Raw genomic sequence first — 20,568 nt, 5'->3', positions numbered from 1 at the left:
CGATTGATGAACAAATAACTCACAATACCAACCAAGGTCGTAGGGGGCGATATGGCCAAAAAATTACATCTCAATTTTATTTTTCAGCCATTCTGGACAATATCGATTTGAATCAAAAATAATAATCCCAACAAACATTTATTTACTTAATTACTTGATTTATTCAAAAATGAATCCTCTGCAAAATGTTCAGACAATAATCTATCCTGAGGGGCCACTGTGCTCCTATTCAAAAAAGTTAGCCTATTATCTTTGTAAAGACAACTATTGAGCTAGCTCACAACCATTCACATAAAAAAAGTTAGCATTTTTAGCATTGTAGCGTAATAACACGGTACAATGCTAAAAACTTAGCATTTTTAGCATTTTAGCCTGTTATCTTTGTAAAGACAACTATTGCGCTAGCACACAACCATTCACATAGAAAAATGTAGCATTTTTAGCATTGGAGCGTAATAACACGTACAATGCTAAACACTTAGCATTTTTAGCGTTGTACCATAATAACACGGTACAATGCTAAAAATGCTAAAGAAAACTTAGCATTTTTAGTTTTCTTTATGTGAATGGTTGTTAGCTCGCTCAATTGTTGCCTTTACGAAAGATAACAGGCTAACTTTTGTTTTTTGCTTTTTTACTAGAAGCACAGATACCCCCTTAGGATGGATTATTGTTGTCTGAACATTTTGCAGATGATTTCTTTTTGAATAAATGAAGCCCTTAAATAAAAGTTATTTTGATTGAAATCAATTATGTCCAGAATGACTGTTATTGTCATTATGATTGACATTATCAGCTAATTTTTTAAAAATCTTTTGTCCACAGTCGCCTCAGCACGATTGTAACGACACTTTTCCCCAAAGGATCTCGCAGCGTGGTCCCGAGAGACATGCCGCTCAACATCTTTGTCAAAATCATCCAGTTTATTGCACAGGTGGGGTAACAAAAGCGTTTCACGTTAATCCTGTTCACCACATCTTCTTTCCTCTTATTTCCTCACAGGAAAGACTTGATTTTGCCATGAAAGAAATTATTTTTGATCTCCTGTGTGTGGGGAAACCTGCCAAAGCCTTTAGTCTTAATCCGGAGGTAAGATAAAAAAAAAAAAAGACAGAGTGGAAAACTGCATAAAAGCAAACTTGAGTGTAAACAAACTGTGCAGAGAATGAATATCGGCCTGAGAGCCTTCCTGGTGGTGGCTGACAAACTTCAGCAGAAGGACGGCGAGCCTCCCATGCCCAACACCGGCTGCACTTTACCCTCGGGAAACACGCTGCGAGTCAAGAAGACGTACCTCAGTAAAACCTTAACGGATGAGGAGGCCAAAGTCATTGGTGAGAGAGTCACACTGCGATAGACCGATTATCGGCTGGGCCCATATTTGTCAAAATGCCAAATATCGGCATCGGCCTTTTCATGTTTGCAAACATAGCTAAATGTAGGTTTTTAATCAGGATTCGTAAGATGTTCACTGACAGTTTTTACTTTTCGCAAAAAACATTTTGAACATATTCAGACCATTTTTTTACTGTCTGCAAAGATCTTTTGAAACCTTTTACGAACCCTGACAAAAAAACAAAACACATTAGCTACATTCGCATGCAATTGCTCAGTGAGGTACAGGGAACTTTTCATTTATGGATTACTTTAAATTTCCACTTGATAAAAATGACACTGGGAACTCCCTACACTTTTTATAAAAAAAATAAATTCTGCAGAAATTTTGAAAACTTTATTTACAGTAGAAAACTTTAGAGAACTATTTACTTGCTTAGTTTTTAATTTAGCTTAACACATGCTGATGACTCTGGAAGCTTCCTGCAATTTTTGTTAGAATTTTTAAGCAAAGCTGTCAATTCTTTATATGTTTTAAATTTAAAAAAAGAAGAAGTAAAATTTAACATTTTGATGCCAATTATACTCTTTTATCGGCTTGAAATATCGGTTATCGGTCTCTTTGACTACAAATAATTGGTATCGTATCGGCCCTGTAAAAAAAAACATCGGTCTATCACTAGTAATCATATATTTTATACAATATAATAATAAAAATAACGCACATTACAAAAAAAGTGTTTTCCAGGCATCAGAAACATTTTATTGACATTGCCATTCATTTCAATGCTGATCTTTCGAATATGGTGACGGACTGACTTGAATCGGTCGGTGAATTGTTGCCACTGTATTTCCTCTTCTTCAGGGATGTCCCAGTATTACTACCATGTGCGCAAGGCCATTGACAACATCCTGAGACACCTGGACAAGGACGTGGGACGCTGCATGCTGATGACCAACGCTCAGATGTTGAACAAAGAGCCAGAGGACATGATCACGTATGCGCAAGATGTCAAAATATGATCATCTGCGTATCATTTGTTCTTTCCATTTTCAATCGGCAATGAAAAACTATCATCATGACTTTTTTCTTGCAAATGCTTGCTACCTTAATTAAATTCAACCCTGTGGCTCCTTTTTATATTAAATATTTTGGACCTAAACTTTCAATATGAAAAATCAGTCGGCTTTTCTTTTTTTGTGTTCAATTTAAACAAATAAGAATAAGAATGATAGTAAGTCAATTTTGGATTTTGGATTGCCAATTAAAAATCAAAAGAACAAATGATGCATGGATTTATGACCCTTACCGGTATAATGTGTTGCAGGGGTGAAAGGAAGCCCAAAATTGACTTGTTCCGAACGTGTGTGGCGGCCATTCCTCGCATGATGCCCGACGGGATGTCAAAGACCGAGCTCGTAGATCTGCTCTCCCGGTGAGATGATCAACAATTGAGTTTAAAGCGGAGCTGTCAAACGATGACATTTTTTAAATCAGATTAATCACATTTTAGAATAATCTGAATTAAAATCGCTTTTTTTAATCAATATTTCTGACCCGCCAAAATGAAAGAGCACCCGTTATGTGTTAATTCTTTCGACAATTTTTATTGATTGATTGTTTTATTAAACATATGAACATAAACACATTACAAGTATAAAATATAAGTTGAAGTGGGAAAAAAAACAAGAATAGGAAGAAAATTTGTCAGTAATTTTACACTTCATATGTTTAACTCTTTGACTGCCAAAAACGTTAAATAACGTTTAGTAAAACCCTAGGGAGGAGTGCCAAAGACGTTAAAAGACGTTTGTTTCAAAACAGAGGTAAAACTAACCATTTTCTATTGTTGATTACTGAAAAACGGAATAAGGTAGAAACAAACTTTTTTTTCTGATGAAAGATGAGAGTCCAATCTTTCATTTGGTAGTATGTGTGTTTCCATAGTCCAAACACATCATTTTCTGTGGACCTTGAAAGATCAGTCAAAATGCTTAAATCGGCTGGCGCCCACGGCATCCCTTTTCTCAAAACGTCTGGCAGTCAAAGAGTTAAAAAGGAGCAGGAAGAAGTTGAAAACTTGTCTAGTGCTACCCCTTATGTTTTGTCTTATTTCAATAGATACAATAACAGGTTAATGAATTTCAATGAAAGAAAATGTATAAACTTGTCCGTATGTACAACTGCACTTTGACATGTACGTACATTTGCCAGTAGCAAACGTACATGTAATTCATAGGCATACAGCATAATAATTCATCCTCATATTTACATATACAATTTTCATTACACTCATACATACAATATTCTGAATGTCATACATAAACATTTATCAAATGCTTTACTTTAATGCATGTAGTTCTATTTTTTGCTCAAACACAACATGTATTACCTTTAACGTAACCATCCGCTGTGAGCTAAAGGATCATCTGCGGTTAAAATTAATAGTGTGATTAATATGCGTTAATACATGATTAATGCGATCATTCTTTTGTGATTAATTAATGAGTTAACACTCTAACTTCGATAAAGATTGAGCTGCACTAATTCAAAGTGGGTTCGATGTTTCCTTCATTTATTGGTTGGTTCAGTAATTTGTTAATTCTTTGGTTTGTTGGTTGGCTGGTCAGCATTTTTAGCATAAGCTTTTTAATACAGAATCAATTGCAGTGTGGAGCCGATCTAGTTCCGATCTACAGCCCCCCCTGCAGAATCCCAATGACATTGACCAGGAAGTAGGCTGCTGACCAATCAGATGAGCAAAAAGTCTGCTCCCTTACTTTTCTCTCCCTTTTCTTTGTCCACTAGACTGACGATCCACATGGACGACGAGCTCCGACTCATCGCTCAGAATTCTTTGCAAAGTCTGCTCGTGGACTTCTCCGACTGGAGGGACGACGTGCTGTTCGGCTTTTCTGGCTTTGTGCTGCGTGAGGTCCACGACAGCCACCAGGGGCTGTTAGACTCGTCGCTCAAGCTGCTGCTCCAGCTGCTCGCCCAGTGGAAATTGACGGCGGCGGCGGCGGAGAACAGCTACGGCATGGCTAAGATACACACTGCCGAGGTACTCAAGTCCCCGATACATTTATTTATTTTTTCTTTTTGAGAGAGCTCAGTCTTGTTCATTGGGTCATTTTACAGATTCGACATGTCATCATCATTGCGCTCTCTTTTTATTTATTTTTTATTTTTTTATGTGCGTGTGTGCTCATTAATTCACTTAAAACCTATTAAAAATCCCGTACCGTTCACCTAAGCCGAATACTTCAGAATCCAGCTCGAGTCGCGAAGTTGTCAGGAGACCCGAGGAAGGATCAAAGAAAAGTGAAATCCAGCACCGACCAGACATCACCTACTACCCACCGGGTTACCAACCTGATCGTTTTGGTTCATAAACTAAAATGTCCAGAGATTTTAGTTCAGTTTTTATTAAATGAAGTACATTTTCATCTCACCTTCATTAGTTGCTGATTTAGTCTCAGTTATTGTTTATTAATTAAGGTTTTCGTCTAGTCTAATTTTAGCCCGGTGAAAAATGTACGTTGACGAAATTATTATTATTATTATTAACACTAGTAGGGACTTGCCTTTTTTTGCCACTGTCCCTGGGACTTGCCGGAAACGTGTCAATCTCCGAATCCCTGTTTTTGTCCTCTGAAAGCTGCTGCAGACGAGCTCCAACGTGAAGACGGCGGCCGAGCGAGGCCCCCACGCCGCCGTGTTGCACGCCGTGGAGGGTCTGGCCCTCGTGCTGCTCTGCTCCTGCCAGCTCAGCACTCGAAGACTCGCCGTCGCCATCCTCAAGGAAATCCGCAGCCTCTTCGGCGTGCTTGGGCAGTCGGAGGTAAAATCCGCTCGCGGCAAGACACTTTGTTGTGTGAGTTTAGAGGCTCACGTTGTCACGCCGCAGGATGACGATAAAGCGCTGATCGAGGTCATGGACCAGCTCAGCCCTGTGATTGTCGACAGCTTCGTCAACGTGGCCGTCTCTGACGCAGTAAGTTGTGCGAGGCTTTCAAATCTCCATCAGATCCTCAAATATGCCACGGGGAGCTGGAATGGGATAACGTCACCTCTCGTTTAAGTTAAGTGCAGAAATATATCGAGAAATGCTAAACTTTCACATGAATATTGGTCTCAATTGAAATTTTTTTTCTTTCTGAAATTTTCCACAAACTAAAATAGTTCTCAAATGTGTAAAAGACGTGTCTGTGACATGCATTCGTCAAAACTGACATTGGATGCAATATTTTTGCTGTCCCTAAATCAGCCAAAAACGCTCTGTTCAAAACAGCCTGTTTTAGGGGCGTGTCACTTTTATGTAAATAGCAGACCCGGGCCACGCCCAGGTCATACCATTCTCTCAAAGGGGCTGTGGTTCTCGGCTCTGTTAGCCATGTGCTAATGTTGTGAATGGAAACGACTCGGCCATAGCGAGCAGAAGCAGTGTGGTTCAACCGTGACAATTTGAGCCAGACATTTGACAACTATTTTAATATGTGCAAAAGTGGCATAACGTTTTACCGTAAGTAGCGTTAGTTTGCGATTGCTTAGGCAGTGGTTATTTTGCCGTGAATGTCTCTGATTTGCCGTGAATGCTTGTAGACATTTGCAACAAATGTTGTGGGATAATTATAATTTAAAAAATGTAATTATAAATATTACAATCAAGTTGTAAAAGTAACTTTTCTTTTAATTGTACTATTTTTTTTCATCGTGCCATTGTCTTTGATTGTCCATGATTTCACATTTAATTCAATTCAACGCTTCCGCCATGATGGCGGATGAGAAGCCCTACACTAAACATGTCCCCGTCTTTTCCAGGCCAACGCGTCCGCCGGCCCCCACGTGGACCTCCAGTGGCTCGCCGAGTGGAACGGCCGGCTGGTCAGCAGCCACTACGACATCCGCAGCCCGTCGCACGTGTGGATCTTGGCGCAGTCGGTGAAGGACCCGTGGGCGCTGTGCATGTACAGCCTGCTGCGACAGGACCACCTGCCCAAGCATTGCCCCACCGCCCTCGGCTACGCGTGGCCCTCCGCCTTCGCTCGGATGCAGATGCTCATGCCGCTGGTCGACCCCAAGTGAGAGTTCATTAATCGCCTTCGTTTACACACTCGGGGTCCAGTCGTGGACAAACAGGATAGACTGCACCAGAGTGCACATACAAACACATCAAAATAATCACAATGAACAAAAAACTAATAAAAAAAAATTTCTACAATTATATAAAAAATTTTTTTTATCTTATATTAGCATTTCAACTTATTTTTTCACAAAATCTATTTTTATAATGTAATATTATAAGAATATTTTGCAATTATAAATTTAAAAAATGTGACCTAATGTTAGCATTTCAACTCTTCCACATTTAAAAAAACATCTAATCAGATTATTATTATTTTTTTTCAATTGTATTTTTATATTGTAGTATTAAAAGAATATTTTACAATTATACATTTAAAAAATGTGATCTAACAGCATTTCAACTTACTTTTTCACATTTCAGATTTTTTTCCCCAATTTTCAATCTTAAATTATTTTCTCGTAACCGTTTGCTGCTGGCCATATTTAACGTTATAAAACCAGTTTATTTCTCTATATTGTATTTTATTAAGTTTTCATACAATGCATTGCTGTCTTGTCTTTATTAACAACACGAAACAAAACATTTCCCTGATTGTTTTTATTGGAGTGCTGCTCTCTGATAGCAAACTCAAGTGTTAGCAAATAACTCTGAATTTCCAGTAACCTGGCGAACGCAAAGAAGACCAGCAGCACCTCCGGCAGTGCGGACAACTACGTGACCGTGTGGCGCAACTACTTGATCCTTTGCTTCGGGGTGGCCAAGCCCAGTGTCATGAGCGCGGGTCACCTGAGAGCGTCGACACCCGAGATCGCCGCGACCACGCCCGACGGCGCTGCGGGCTGCGACAATAAGGCAAGAGATGCACATTTTTTTTCACCCCTATGGAATTTGCGTTTCAATTTAAACTATCCAGCAAGTTTTTTATTTATTTATTTATTTTTTGCGTCCAGGACTGGGGCTTTGCAAACGTGCAATTTTAGTGAATATTTTGACACTTTTTTATCTTATGTGCGTAACTGGATGTTGACAAGCGTAACATGTCCACTCAGTCGTAGTGAAAAATCAATTGATAAATAAAACTATTTCAGAGATTCAAAATATATTTATCAAACAGTGCATTCAGCTTGATAACTGAATCAAGTTAAGTAAAGGTCCACCATGTGCTTATTAAATGCTAATATTAGCCACATGTGTCCACCCGGCATGCACATTGTCTGCTTTCAGATCATCTATAATAAATAAATACACGGGGAGGCTCATTGAATGTGCGTTCCTAACAATATTTGTTCTGATTGAAGCCTCATGTTGGGATGTCAGATTTCTGTAATAATATGTTCAATCATATCAGGCGGTCCCAGGCTGCCCGTCCGTGGCTTGGCTCCTCAAGCAGTTGGTTCCTCTCATGAGGGCGGAGAGCGTGGAGCTGACAGAGGCATTAGTTCTGGGCTTTGGTCGCACCAACTCTCTCGTCTTCAGGTATTTCGCAGACTTTTTGGGACCCCCTTTACACACCAACAGGGAGGCGGTGGGCTCAAAGTCAGAGTGCAACGTCATTCAAATGAAAATATTGCCCTGCGTTCATGTGGGCGAAGGAGAGGATTATGGTGATGCTTTGTTAGTAATCATTGATGTGTTTCCTAAAAAAAATTGTTTTTTTTAGTGTTGGAATATTTTCTGTAGTAGCATTTTGAGTGACACGATGACTGATGTTGTCTGTCTGTCCTCAGGGAACTTGTGGAGGAACTGCATCCGCTAATGAAAGAAGCACTGGAAAGAAGACCCGAGGTTGGTTGATTTGATTTCCAGCAGAGCAGACGACAAGAGATCAATGAGATCATTTGAAAGCATGACTGTATCATTTCTATAGAACAAGAAGCGGCGTGAGCGCCGGGACCTTCTGCGGCTTCAGCTGTTGCGCATCTTTGAGCTTCTGGCAGACGCGGGCGTCATCAGTGACAGGTTGATACTCGGCACGGCATGGAGTCACAAAAACAAGCAGCAAAGCCTTTTTTTTTTCTTCTTCGACTTACTAACTACTTTCCCGCAGTACAAACGGGGCTGTGGAGCGAGACACCCTCGCTCTGGGCGCTCTCTTCCTGGAGTACGTGGACCTGACGCGGATGCTCCTGGAAGCCGAGAATGACAAAGACGCGGAAGTCCTCAAGGACATTCGTGTTCACTTCAGTGCTATGGTGGCCAACCTCATCCAGTGTGTGCCAGGTAGTCTCCAACATTTCCTTTTCCACACTTATTAGTCTGCTTCAAGGTTATTTAAAAAAACGAAAAAAAAACGAAAACTAAAATTCAAAAAACACTTTTGTTAACGAAATACAATAAAAAATGCTTTAAAATAACGAAAACTAACTAAAACTAACAATAATTATACCAAAAATGTCCTTTGTTTTAGTCTTTGGTAATTAGTTTAATGCATGAGCCTTTGGGGTTGATTTTAAATGTGATTTTGAGTATATTTATTTAACCGGCACAAGGACGTTTGAAAGTGTCACACAGAAGTGACGTCATCTAGCAGCAGCCAAGTTGCTCCGAGGCGACAACGAAATGCACACACACTAGGTAAGAAGTTAGTTTCTTTTCTCATTTTACCATAGTGTTTATTAAACATTCCACACAAGCAGAGGTGGCAAATCCAGGTCCAGAAAGTAAAAACCCTGTCACAGTTTGGCTTTAGCCCCAGAGAACTAGCTAGCTAGCTAGCTAGCTAGTTCCCTGGCTAGCTCCCATGGTGCTCGTTTACCTGCTAGGGAGCTAGCTAGCTAGCTAGCATCAATGGCTAAAGCCAAACTGTGGCAGGGTTTTTACTTTCGGGACCTGGATTTGCCACCTCTGCGCACAAGTAATACACATAAAAAAAATATATGAAAAAACGAAAACTAATACAGAAACTAACCGAAACTAAACTAAAACCAAGCATGTATTAAATAACTAAAACTAATGAAAAATAACAGAACCACTCTGAAAACTAATTAAAACTAACTCAATTTAAAAAACTAAATAAAACGTTATATTGATTGGAAGAGGTCTACATATTGAGGTTCTTCAAGACACAAAGATGATATTTTACTACACTGACAGCCTGAAAATTCCAATTTTCGGATGCTGGTAATGAAATGAGACGATAGGTACGAACCTGCCTTGTTTCCCCTCCTCAGTGCACCACAGGCGCTTCCTGTTTCCGCAGCAGAGCCTCCGACATCATCTCTTCATCCTCTTCAGTCAGTGGGCGGGGCCATTTAGCATCATGTTCACCCCCTTGGACCGCTACAGTGACAGGAATCACCAGATCACACGCTACCAGTATTGTGCCTTGAAGGTAAAAAAAATGAGAAATGGAAGAAACCTCCATCGCTTGCACATGGGCTGGTACGTTGTGGTTGGACAAAAAAATGCTTTCACTTGAATTCTACTCGAGTCCTTTTATATATCAAAATTATAAAGGCGTTGTGCAAACAAAACACGGTGCAAAAGCTGTTGCTCCACGTCCTAATTGTTTTCTTTTTTTATCTTTACGTCAACTCTACACTTTACTGCCTTGGTTTATGACAGCCTAAAAGCAGGGCAAACTAATGGAGCGTAAATACATACTGGTACTAAATTTACGCCAAGTAAAAAAACGATAAAATAAAAGGTCAAACATAGGCCAAACAGTTATTCAAATATTTCCTATGATTCTAGCATTAAGGAAAACAAATCTGTAACAAAATACAAAGTTACAATTCAGATTTTTACTCTCTATTTACTGTCTATTATTTTATTTGACTCTGTCAGCTGTGGAAGGATATTGAGTAACAAATTTGGTCCTGTATCAAGTTTTGAGTTTGTATGTAAACATTGACTTCATGTATAATTTAACTTCGATTTACAACACATTTGAAATGATTTTCCTATATTGAGGCGTTAAGTTCATGTGTTAAAACTGCATACTGTTACAACAATTTCATTCACAATTAAATTGAAAAATAAAAGTTGGATGGCCTCCAAATTTCAAAGCAACAAACTTGGATAAAGTTTTAAGTTGGGCAATTGAACAAAATATTTTAAGTGCTGCGGTTGTGAAAATTGGCTTTCCAGCATTTCACAGCAAAGAAATGTGTGCACCGAGATAATTGGTCCTTGTATCGTCCCCAAACGTGAAATAACAGCTCAACAAATAGATTTGGAGTAACGAAAGTCAGCTTGATTTAGGCGCTACAGAAAATGGATTCTGGAGTCTGACGATTGGTCTGCGTTCTTGCAGGCCATGTCTGCCGTGTTGTGCTGCGGCCCGGCCTTCGACAACGTGGGCCTCTCTCCAGACGGCTACCTCTACAAGTGGCTGGACAACATTCTGGCCTGCCAAGACCAGCGGGTACGCAGTGTTTACTTTCAGAGTGGGGAGCTTCATTTGAGACAAAAGTTTTGTCTCCAAACACGGCACGGCAGCAACGTTAAGCCTGGCTTTCTTCTTCCGCCATAGCTTGAGGGTCTGCAAAATAAGTTGCAATACAGTCATACTCAAGAAACCAGAATTAATTGTGTCCTCGCCCACTTTTGCTCTTCCAGTATTTCGCTTCTGCACGCAGATGTCGGATGTTGCTAACTAATACAACAAAAAAGTGACTAATAGTGTAATTCATTCACGCACAGCCGTTTTCACTGAAGCAACCCCCTTCACTCTCGGCTGTTTTACTGTTTTTTTGACTGATTTTGCAAGGCCCCCAGAATATTGTGTTCTATTGCTATAAAAACATGGAGAAGAAAGATTTGAATCTATTTTTTCATCAGGAAAAAAAAAGTATATTTCTATCTGTTCCCAGTGTTTTGCAGCAACTAGCATTAGAATATAGCTAAGTTTCATCATTATTCACAAATCTGTTTAAAACAGTGGGGAAAAGAGCTTTTTTTTGCAACATGGCCCTGGTTGATCTCATACTCTGCTGCCACCTGCTGGCAGTTTTTTGTAATAACTGTCATTGCTTTAAGCGTCCTCTTCAAGTCAGAGGCTTCATTAAAGCCTTCTGTATGCTGTAACATGAAAAAAACATTTGAAAAAAATGTATAAATACATTTTTGGGAGCAAAGCAGGGGTAGTTATGTCATTTAAATGACATTTGTGATTGGGCTGCGATTGTCTGGCGAGCAGTTCATCCCTCTGAGCCAAAGTCAGCAATTTAATGGGATCCCCGCACCCAAATGTTTGCCGGCAGCCCCCGATTAAAGTTGACCCCACGCTGCGGCTCTCCTCTCGCCTCAGGTCCACCAGCTGGGATGCGAAGTGGTCATCCTGCTCTTGGAGCTCAACGCCGAGCAGGTCAACCTGTTCAACTGGGCCGTGGATCGCTGCTACACGGGCTCCTACCAGCTGGCATCGGGTTGCTTCAAAGCCATCGCCGCGGTGTGCGGCAGCAGGTGCAAAGAAACCGTCTGTGTCTTGATCATTGTTAGTGACTAACTGAACAAGCCTTTTCACCATAATTGACAAGTGTCATTTAGCGGCAGTGGTGATGAAGTGCTGCATCCGTGAGTGAAAATACAATCCGCTCACTTATATTCTCAACACTCCACTTGGTTGTAGCTGCCATTAGCTCCGCCCCCTGGAAGATATGTTGACGAAAAACCTCTTCATCATCAAACATCTAGTCTGCTTTTCAATGACATGAACTTCGTCGCGCTTACTTGCAGAAACTACCCGAGCGATGTTGTGACGCTGCTCAATCTAGTCCTCTTTAAGGCGCCCGACGCCAGCAGAGAGATTTACGAGATTTCTATGCAACTGATGCAGGTGAGATGAAGACACGCCTCCACACGAGCCGTCCGTTGAGGGCCTGTGTGACGCTTTTGTTTGTTTTGGAGCAGATTGTGGAGGCCAGGCTGTTTGCGTACTCCAAGACGATGGCGGGCCAGAAGCCCAACAGCGTGCTTTACGGCACTCACGCTCCGTTGCCGCCTCTCTACAGCGTCTCCCTCCCTCAGCTCTCCAGCCAGTTGGCCAGGATGTACCCGGAACTCACGCTCCCTCTTTTTTCAGGTGGCATAGAAAGTCTCTTTGGATGTGTGTTTGTGTGCTACAAATAATTAAACACTGTAGAGAAAAAACAGGGCTGGGCAAAGTATGGCCTGCAAGCAACATACGGTTAAAAAACAAACAAACAAAAAAAAACATACAGTTCACTCACTTCTTGGATTTGACCCGGCAAGCTATTCTAACATTTTCAATACTAATGTAATATTTGTTGAATTAATGAAAAATGTTCCCATAAAATCGGTGACTTAAAATGTATGTATTCTTTTATTGTGTTGTTGCATTATAATTTGTTATTTATTTATTGGAAATGAATATAAAATATCTAAGATCATTTCACATTCACATATATTTAGCATTTGCATAATTACAAATAGTTAATTAATTGAAATTAATTAATTTAGAAATGCAAATGATTGATTTCATGGGTAAAATACACTCTTTTATTTGATGTTTTAATTTAGCCATTGCTTGTTTAAATTGGTTATTTAAAATGTATACATTTTGTTTTTATTTAATTATCTCATTACTTAATTTTTTAATGGATATGGATAGATTAATTTTAAAATATATGTATTCTCAATTATTGTGTTGTTGCATTATAATTTATTTATTTATTGGAAATTAGTATAAAATATCTAAGATAATTTCACATTCATATACATTTAGCATTTACGTAATTACAAAAATTCAAATGTTTTTATTATTTCACGGTTAAAACACAATATTTTTATTTGATGCTTTAGTTTAGCCATTGCTTGTTTAAATTGGTTATTTAAAACTTAGATATTTTAATATTTTATTTTTATTCAATGATCTCATTAAATATTTTTTTAATGGATACATTGTAAATTCATAATATTAGTAAAATTATTTCAGATTTACTGTAAATGCATTTAAAAAAAATAAGTTTGAATAATTGGTTGATAAATGACCAAAATAAAAACGGGCATGAATGATTTTTTTTTTAATTATAATACTTTTATTTGTTGCATTACTTCATTTATTGATCAGTAAAAATATATTCCTGTTCTTTTTTCCCCCCATTATTCATATGCACATACTATGTACTTACCAAATAATTTGTTAATGAAACTTTTTTAAATCAACTATACATGTACAGTCCACATTTAACAATTATTATTCTTATCCATGTGAAATAAATGATAAAAGGTACCATAAAATAAGCACAAATGGTTATGTTATTGTTGCATCATGTTTTTCAAACACATTTCGGCTTCTTGTTTTTGTCTAATCGAATCAAATGTGGCCCTTGTTGGGCACAACATTCCCCCCCCCCCCTTGCGCTGCATGCTGCTTGCTCTAATGGGAGTGTGATGTTCCCTGAAGATGCATTTATGTGTTTGCTCCAGAGGTTAGCCAGAGGTTCCCCAGCACCCACCCCAACGGGAGACAGATCATGCTGACCTATCTGCAACCCTGGCTCAGCAACATCGAGCTGGTCGATAGCGGCCCGCTGCTCCCAGCCTTCACGCTGTCCTCCTCCTCCGACTACGACGCCTCGACACGGGGGCGCACCTCCGCCTCCGCCCAGCAGCATCTGAGGGGAAGCGGCTGGGGCTCCCTGCAAGCCACTTCCATGGTGCTCAACAACCTCATGTACATGACCGCCAAGGTAAATCAATCTCGTGTCATAACAGGCTAAGAGAGCAAAGACTCCCCCGTTTATCGCAGATGATGCATTCCAGACCCAAACGGACAATCTGCGATATACAGAGACTGTATTTTATTATTTTATTTTTTTTACATGTAATTAACTAGATACTAGATATAGGTAGGTAGATAGGTGAAGGAAATTAGACGCAAGTGGACATAAGGGCAAATTGGTTAAAAGAAGATACAGATATGGGGTTCCACAGGGTTCAGTGTTAGAGCCTCTTTTTTTCTCCTTATATTTGCTGCTCCTGGATTCCATCCTGATAAAGTTTAGTGTTTCCATTTATAGCTGATGTTGACAGTCAAATTTATGTGCCACTTAACTCATTTGCTCCCAAGAACGTATAAATATACGTTTTATTTTAAATGTTGTAAGTGTCCCAAAGACATATTTATATGCTTTTTTATGTTTATATTTATGCTGGAGCAAACAGAAGGCTTTTATGCAGCCTCTCAACTGCAGAGAAGGGTTGAAGAAATTGTAGTTATTACAAAAAGGGCCAACAGATGGCAGCAGAGCAAAAGAGATCAAGCAGGGTAATGTTGCAAAAAAGCTATTTCCCCCAGTGTTTTAAACAGATTTGTGAATAACGATGAAACTTAGCTATATTCTAATGCTAATTGCTGCAAAATGGAAACAGATAGAAATATACTTTTTTCCCTGATGAAAGAAAATAATCGAATCTTTGTTTTGGTAGGTTCCATGTTTTTATAGCAATAGAACACAATATTCTGTGGGCCTTGCAACATCAGTCAAAATCCAGTAAAACAGCCGGGAGTGAAGGGGGTTGCTTCAGTGAAAATGGCTGGCAGTGAATGAGTTAAAAAGAAAGACACTTTCTCCTTGAAACCGCTTTTGCAGTATTATATCTTCAAGAAATAGAAGCCTAAATGTCCATGAAATTTCCAAATTTCAACGAAAAGAAAACTTGTGATTGCATTTGGTCTCAGTGGCCCTCGATTTAATTGTTTTATGTTTAATTTTCCTATATCTTATGGTTTGATTTTTGATTTTGTTTTTGTATTTCTTTTGGCCAGTATGGAGATGACTTACCAGGATCTGAAATGGAAAATGCCTGGAACGCTTTGGTGTGCAACGAAAAGTGGAGCCACAACCTGCGAACGGCGCTGCAGTTTCTCATCAGCCTCTGCGGCGTCAGCAGTGACACCGCCCTCCTGCCATTCGTAAGACCAATTCTACAAGTTTCTATGGTGACGATTTGCCACTGCAAAGAAAGACAGAATCAGACATATGATTATTCAAAATGGCCGATACCAATATTAGTCAAAATGCTGAATATCGGCGCCGATAATCGGCCTATCCCTATTTAAAAAATACTTTAAATTGAAAGTAATTTGCACTTTATTTGTGTGTTTTGGTATCTTCATTCGTTCATATTGATATAATATAAATAAAGGATACCAGCAAATCATCAGAGGACAGTGAAAAAAAAAACTGCTGATTTTGGGGGTGCGTGTTTTTCACGGGACTTTATGGTACATCAGCCCTCACCGTACCTCCTTGTAGATATGCCAGCCTATGATTATCTTCTCCCCGTGTGCTCAGATCAAGAAGGTGGTGATCTATCTGTGTCGAAACAACACCATGCAAACCATGGAGGAGTTGATCTTGGATTTGCAGCAGACGGACCCGGTCAACCCTGTGGTGCAGCACTGCGACAACCCGCCATTTTATCGCTTCACCGCCACCAGCAAGGCCATCGTCAACATGGCGTCAGGTAATTCCGGGCGGACAGCTGACAGAACACCCGTTTGATCGAAAGTCAACACGTTCACGTTTGGACTCATTCCCCAGGAAACACATCGCGCACCGTTACTGCGGCGGCAGGACAGGAGAGCTTCCCGGATGCTGATGAATACAAGGCCAAGGACAACGAGGACAGGTGAAATCATTCACAAATGTGGGGACAAATGCTCCAATTTTATGGAGGACCAAAACTGCCCAAATTAAAATAAAAACTAATACAACATTTTTTATAAAAAAATGTAATATAAATAAATAAATAAATATAAATGGAAATAAACAAATATATAAATATATCCATAAATAAAAGTATAAAATCCCCCTCCCAAAAAAAACCGATTACAAAATATAAAACTAAATGTCGAAATAAATACACAAATAAATATATAAATAGAATTAAATGTCAATCAATAAATACAAACTCTCTGCTCTCACTTGTATTAATTTCATGCTGCAGATGCTCTGTCAGGTCGAAATGTTATTCAAATGAGGGGGCGGTCCTAAGCGTATCTTAGGTAGATATATACAGTATATATGTGTGTCTAATAATTGCTTATTTTCATACACTTCTATTAAATGTTTTACCTTTGCACTGCTGGGAAATGAAACTAGAGACCTCAAGGAGGCTAATTGTGGAGAAATCTCCAAATCGACATTTTCGTGCAAACTATACATTTTCGTGTCTAACTCGTTAAACACCTCCCCACCATGCGGATGCTTTTGCTGGAGCGGGTAACATATATATTTCCATTTATTTGTACTTTTTGGGATTACATTTTTGAATTATATTTTTTATATCCATTTTTATTTTAACCTTTAGTCATTTATTTATTTTTAATTTTGGCAGTTTTGGTCCTCCGTACAATGTGGCCCAATTATCGTTATGTATAAACACCACACCACAGGATAATCTTTCAGGCTAAATTTGTGGAAATACCTGATAATAAGATTTCTGTTGGCTTTGTTTAGAATTGGAGCAAATGGTCAAATTTGTTCTGATTATCAGTATGTATGTATGTACCGCCCACCACCAGATAATCATTAAAGATAATCTTATAGAAACATCCTATGACTGGAACTTTGAATTTGACCTGGTTATCGGTATTTGTGTACAACCACACCGCAGTCAGAGAATTTCCCTTCTGCTGGTTTGATTAGAGGAGAAAAACACACTTTGGGAAATAAATCCCAATGATTATTTTTCCATTTTCAGGCTCAGCCATGTGAAGCGAGCTCACCACCGTCTGGAATCTCGCTACAGCAACAGCTCGGGAGGATCGTACGATGAAGACAAGTGTAAGTGTATTTCGCGCCATCATCATTAATTCCATCGCCGTCTGGCGAGAGCAGGCCGTGAGGATAAAAAAAAATGGTGACGGGCGTGATGTCATCGATAATGCATAAACACGGGGCATGCAGTGTCCTGGATGAAAAGTTATTTGGACAATAGATATCAGTACATACAATCAAAACACTTGAAGATTACTCATGGAGTTCTCCAAGGGTCTGTGCTAGGCCCCAAACTATTTATATTCTATATAAATGATATCTGTTGTGTCTCAAAAATATTCAAAGAATGAATTGAACACATTAAAAAACTGGTTTGACTTAAATAAATGATCATTAAACTTAAACAAAACAAAGTTAATAGTTTTTGGCACTAGACAAATCACTCGTCAAACCAAAATTATGGTAAACTCAGTTGAGTGTATGAAAATTAATTTCTTGGAGTACTTATCGACGACAAATTGTGTTGGAAGTCACACAAGGAAAGTGTCAAATATCATAGGGATAGTCTCTAAATAAAAGGATGCCCTGAATAAGAAATCATTATACACATGATACTGTTTATTATTATTACCATATCTGACTTTTTGTGTGGAAATCTGGTGAAACGCATTTAAAACAAATAGCGACCCGGTTTTCAAACTGCAAAAAAAGAGCCATAAGAATTATTAATCAATTAAAATATGCAGAACTAACACATTCACTATTTATTCATTGAAATTTTATGACTTAGTTGAGTTTAAAATAGCAACTCGTGTATAAAGTATACAACAATCTACTCTGCCACAGTAGTCAGAAGCTATTTGAAAGGAGAGAGTGTCCTTATGACATAAGGGGTACAAATGTCTACAAAAATATCTAAACAAGAACAAATATCAAGCTAAGGTGTGTTTTTGCTAGAGGTGTCATTTTGTGGAATCATTTTGGTAACGACCTAAAGAGATGCAAGTCACTTGTTGAGTTTAAACAAATGTTTAAAAGCTTATCCGGGGTCGGGTGGCGGGGGCAGCAGCTTTAGCAGGGAAGCCCAGACTTCCCTCTCCCCAGCCACTTCAACCAGCTCCTTCGACGGGATCCCAAGGCGTTCCCATGCCAGCTGAGATACAAAATCTCTCCAGCGTGTCCTAGGCAAATACGCATCTAAAAATGAGCCTTCATCTATCTAAAAGCTAAGCTGATTAGCATCTATTTATCCAACAGCTAACTAGCATCTAGCTAGCTGATAAGCTAAACTAACTGGCATCCATCCATCCACAGGTGACCTCCTGCCCCCTTATGTTGACTGGCTGATGGCCGTCGTTGAAAGCAACCGTGCCCATCCTCTCCCCATGCCTCTCAACGGCGGCTGCTGGGCCCCTCTGGTCGACTTCCTGCCTGAGAACCTCACCCCGAGAGGACCGTTGCACAGGTCTGTGTTCCACTTGAGTGATTCCAAACATTGCTGTCGGTTGTTCGATTAAAAAAATATAATACTAATAATATTGTATTGCAAGCAAAGGAGGAAGGAGTGACTTTCACGTGCACTACGCCTTGAGTGAAGTGACAAAGAAAGCTGTTTTAAGCCCTTTTCTTTTTCCTCCCAGGTGTAACATCGCAGTCATATTCATGACGGAGATGGTGGTGGACCACAGCGTGAGGGAGGACTGGGCCTTGCACCTCCCAGTGCTGCTGCACGCCTTATTTTTGGGTACGTTTATACTGCAATTTCTCGTCTTGTCAAAACCCTGACCATGTGATTCAAATAACTCATGTGATATAGTATTTTAAGTTGCGCATAAGTTGTACTGTGGTTTACTGTGAGTGTCAAATTGAGGTCAGTTCAGGGAGACCATCCATTTTCTGTACTGCTTGTCCTCGTGTGGTTTTGTGGGTAAGATGGAGCCTATCGCAGCTGACTTGAGGCAAGTGGAAGGGAAACACCCTGGACTGGTCGCCAACCAATCACAGGGCACGGTTAGGCAAACAAGCATTTATTACTGACATTCCATCGATGGATAATTTAGAGTTGTCAATGAACCTGAAATGCATGTTTTGGGGATAGTTGGGGGAGGAAGTTGTTGTTCAGTGAGCCCCAAATAGTTGTGCATCAATGTTCACAAATTTGCTATTTGTCTTTTTCTTTTCTTTTTCCTGTTTGTTCCCCCCAATGTTTAATTTATGGTTTAAAGTTTTCCAAAGCAAAGTACAAAAAAAAAAAAAAAAAAAATTATAATAATAATGCAAATAACAGATGCTAATTAAATAATAAAAAAAAAATAAGTATATAAATAAATAACTATTTACTTTTGTTTTTGTTTTTTAAATTGAATTAGCATATGTTTTTTGCAATTAACAATTAAATAAACAAAAACAAAATAAATAGATATTTATCTATATATGTATTTAAAAAACAAAACAAAAATAAATATATAAATAATATCTATTTGCTTATTTTTTTTTTAAATTAGCGTCTGTTATTTTCATTATTTGTTTTGTTTTTTGCTTTAGAAAACTTTAAACCATTAATAAAACATTGGGGGGGGGGGCAAAAAGAAGAAGCAAATAACAGATGCTAATAAATAGTATATATATATTTGTTTATCTGTTTATTTTTATTTTGTTTTTAAATTTAATTAGCAACTGTTATTTGCATGATTTTATTTTTATAAATAAACAAAAACAAATCAATATATATTTATTTATGTATTTATTTTTGTTTTGTCAATTTAATTAGCATCTGTTATTTGCATTATTTTACTAGTTTTTTTTTCCTTTGGAAAACTTTAAACCATAAACAAATCCCTCTCGCCTGTCGCCACACCGCAATTATGCAGAAGAAGAAAGACAGATAACAACCCATACGGGAAGTCGTCTAGTTTTCTAGTTAATTCGTTTTTTCATAGCTTTTTTTTATATCGACAACAATATCATGATAATTATCCTATCGTGATATTTGATCATTGGTACCCGGCCCACCCCTTACCAGCTTCTGATGTCACTCACTTGGCCACGCCCAACACACGAATACTACAGTATTTACAGTAATTCCACTTTATAAAACCTTCTTTCCATTCTCTGTTATTCAGTTTTTATACAATATAGTAGCCTACTATTTTTTTCACTGCTAGCTCTTTACCGGCGGAGCCATCCAAGCGACCGCAACCTGGAAGCACATGTGACGTCATGGTGTGATTTTTGTGCAATACCTTCAGGCATGGACCACAACCGTCCCGAAGTGTTTGAGCACAGCAAGCGTCTCCTCCTCCACCTGCTCATCGCGCTGTCCTGCCGCCACAACTTCCGGGCCATCGCTTCGGTGCTGCTGCAGACACGTCAGCTCAACGGGGCCAAGACTCTCACTTGCCAGCCCGCCTTTCAACCCGACACCATAACATCAGGTAAAAGTGGGGAGGAAA

At 39.0% G+C, this 20,568-nt stretch overlaps 1 protein-coding gene and 1 long non-coding RNA gene across 4 annotated transcripts in view; one reads left to right on the top strand and one right to left on the bottom strand.

Annotated features, from left to right (window-relative positions):
- The window catches only part of frya (furry homolog a (Drosophila)), a 66,880-nt gene that overhangs the window by 23,425 nt on the left and 22,887 nt on the right, over positions 1-20,568 (top strand). For 2 of the 3 annotated variants that reach the window (XM_077566022.1, XM_077566021.1), the window contains exons 13-39: positions 826-934; positions 1,003-1,089; positions 1,163-1,334; positions 2,201-2,333; positions 2,664-2,771; positions 4,145-4,400; positions 4,998-5,180; positions 5,247-5,333; positions 6,161-6,420; positions 7,085-7,277; positions 7,774-7,901; positions 8,153-8,210; positions 8,293-8,384; positions 8,473-8,645; positions 9,596-9,756; positions 10,681-10,791; positions 11,677-11,831; positions 12,105-12,204; positions 12,279-12,450; positions 13,818-14,080; positions 15,160-15,306; positions 15,689-15,860; positions 15,938-16,025; positions 17,100-17,182; positions 18,431-18,581; positions 18,757-18,860; positions 20,365-20,550. In XM_077566022.1, coding sequence (XP_077422148.1) covers positions 826-934; positions 1,003-1,089; positions 1,163-1,334; positions 2,201-2,333; positions 2,664-2,771; positions 4,145-4,400; positions 4,998-5,180; positions 5,247-5,333; positions 6,161-6,420; positions 7,085-7,277; positions 7,774-7,901; positions 8,153-8,210; positions 8,293-8,384; positions 8,473-8,645; positions 9,596-9,756; positions 10,681-10,791; positions 11,677-11,831; positions 12,105-12,204; positions 12,279-12,450; positions 13,818-14,080; positions 15,160-15,306; positions 15,689-15,860; positions 15,938-16,025; positions 17,100-17,182; positions 18,431-18,581; positions 18,757-18,860; positions 20,365-20,550 — 3,932 coding nt within the window. The remainder of the gene's footprint in view (positions 1-825; positions 935-1,002; positions 1,090-1,162; positions 1,335-2,200; positions 2,334-2,663; positions 2,772-4,144; positions 4,401-4,997; positions 5,181-5,246; positions 5,334-6,160; positions 6,421-7,084; positions 7,278-7,773; positions 7,902-8,152; positions 8,211-8,292; positions 8,385-8,472; positions 8,646-9,595; positions 9,757-10,680; positions 10,792-11,676; positions 11,832-12,104; positions 12,205-12,278; positions 12,451-13,817; positions 14,081-15,159; positions 15,307-15,688; positions 15,861-15,937; positions 16,026-17,099; positions 17,183-18,430; positions 18,582-18,756; positions 18,861-20,364; positions 20,551-20,568) is intronic. The other variant, XM_077566023.1, reaches the window with a different exon arrangement.
- Positions 10,712-20,441, bottom strand: LOC144052164 (uncharacterized). Its single transcript, XR_013294170.1, has 3 exons — positions 20,359-20,441; positions 15,176-15,347; positions 10,712-10,908 (listed from the first exon to the last, which is right to left on the bottom strand). It is a non-coding gene; the product is annotated as an uncharacterized LOC144052164 (long non-coding RNA).

The sequence above is a fragment of the Vanacampus margaritifer genome, chromosome 5 (assembly GCF_051991255.1).
Source record: "Vanacampus margaritifer isolate UIUO_Vmar chromosome 5, RoL_Vmar_1.0, whole genome shotgun sequence".
Taxonomy (NCBI): domain Eukaryota; kingdom Metazoa; phylum Chordata; class Actinopteri; order Syngnathiformes; family Syngnathidae; genus Vanacampus; species Vanacampus margaritifer.
This window is presented reverse-complemented; position numbering and strand designations above follow the sequence as displayed.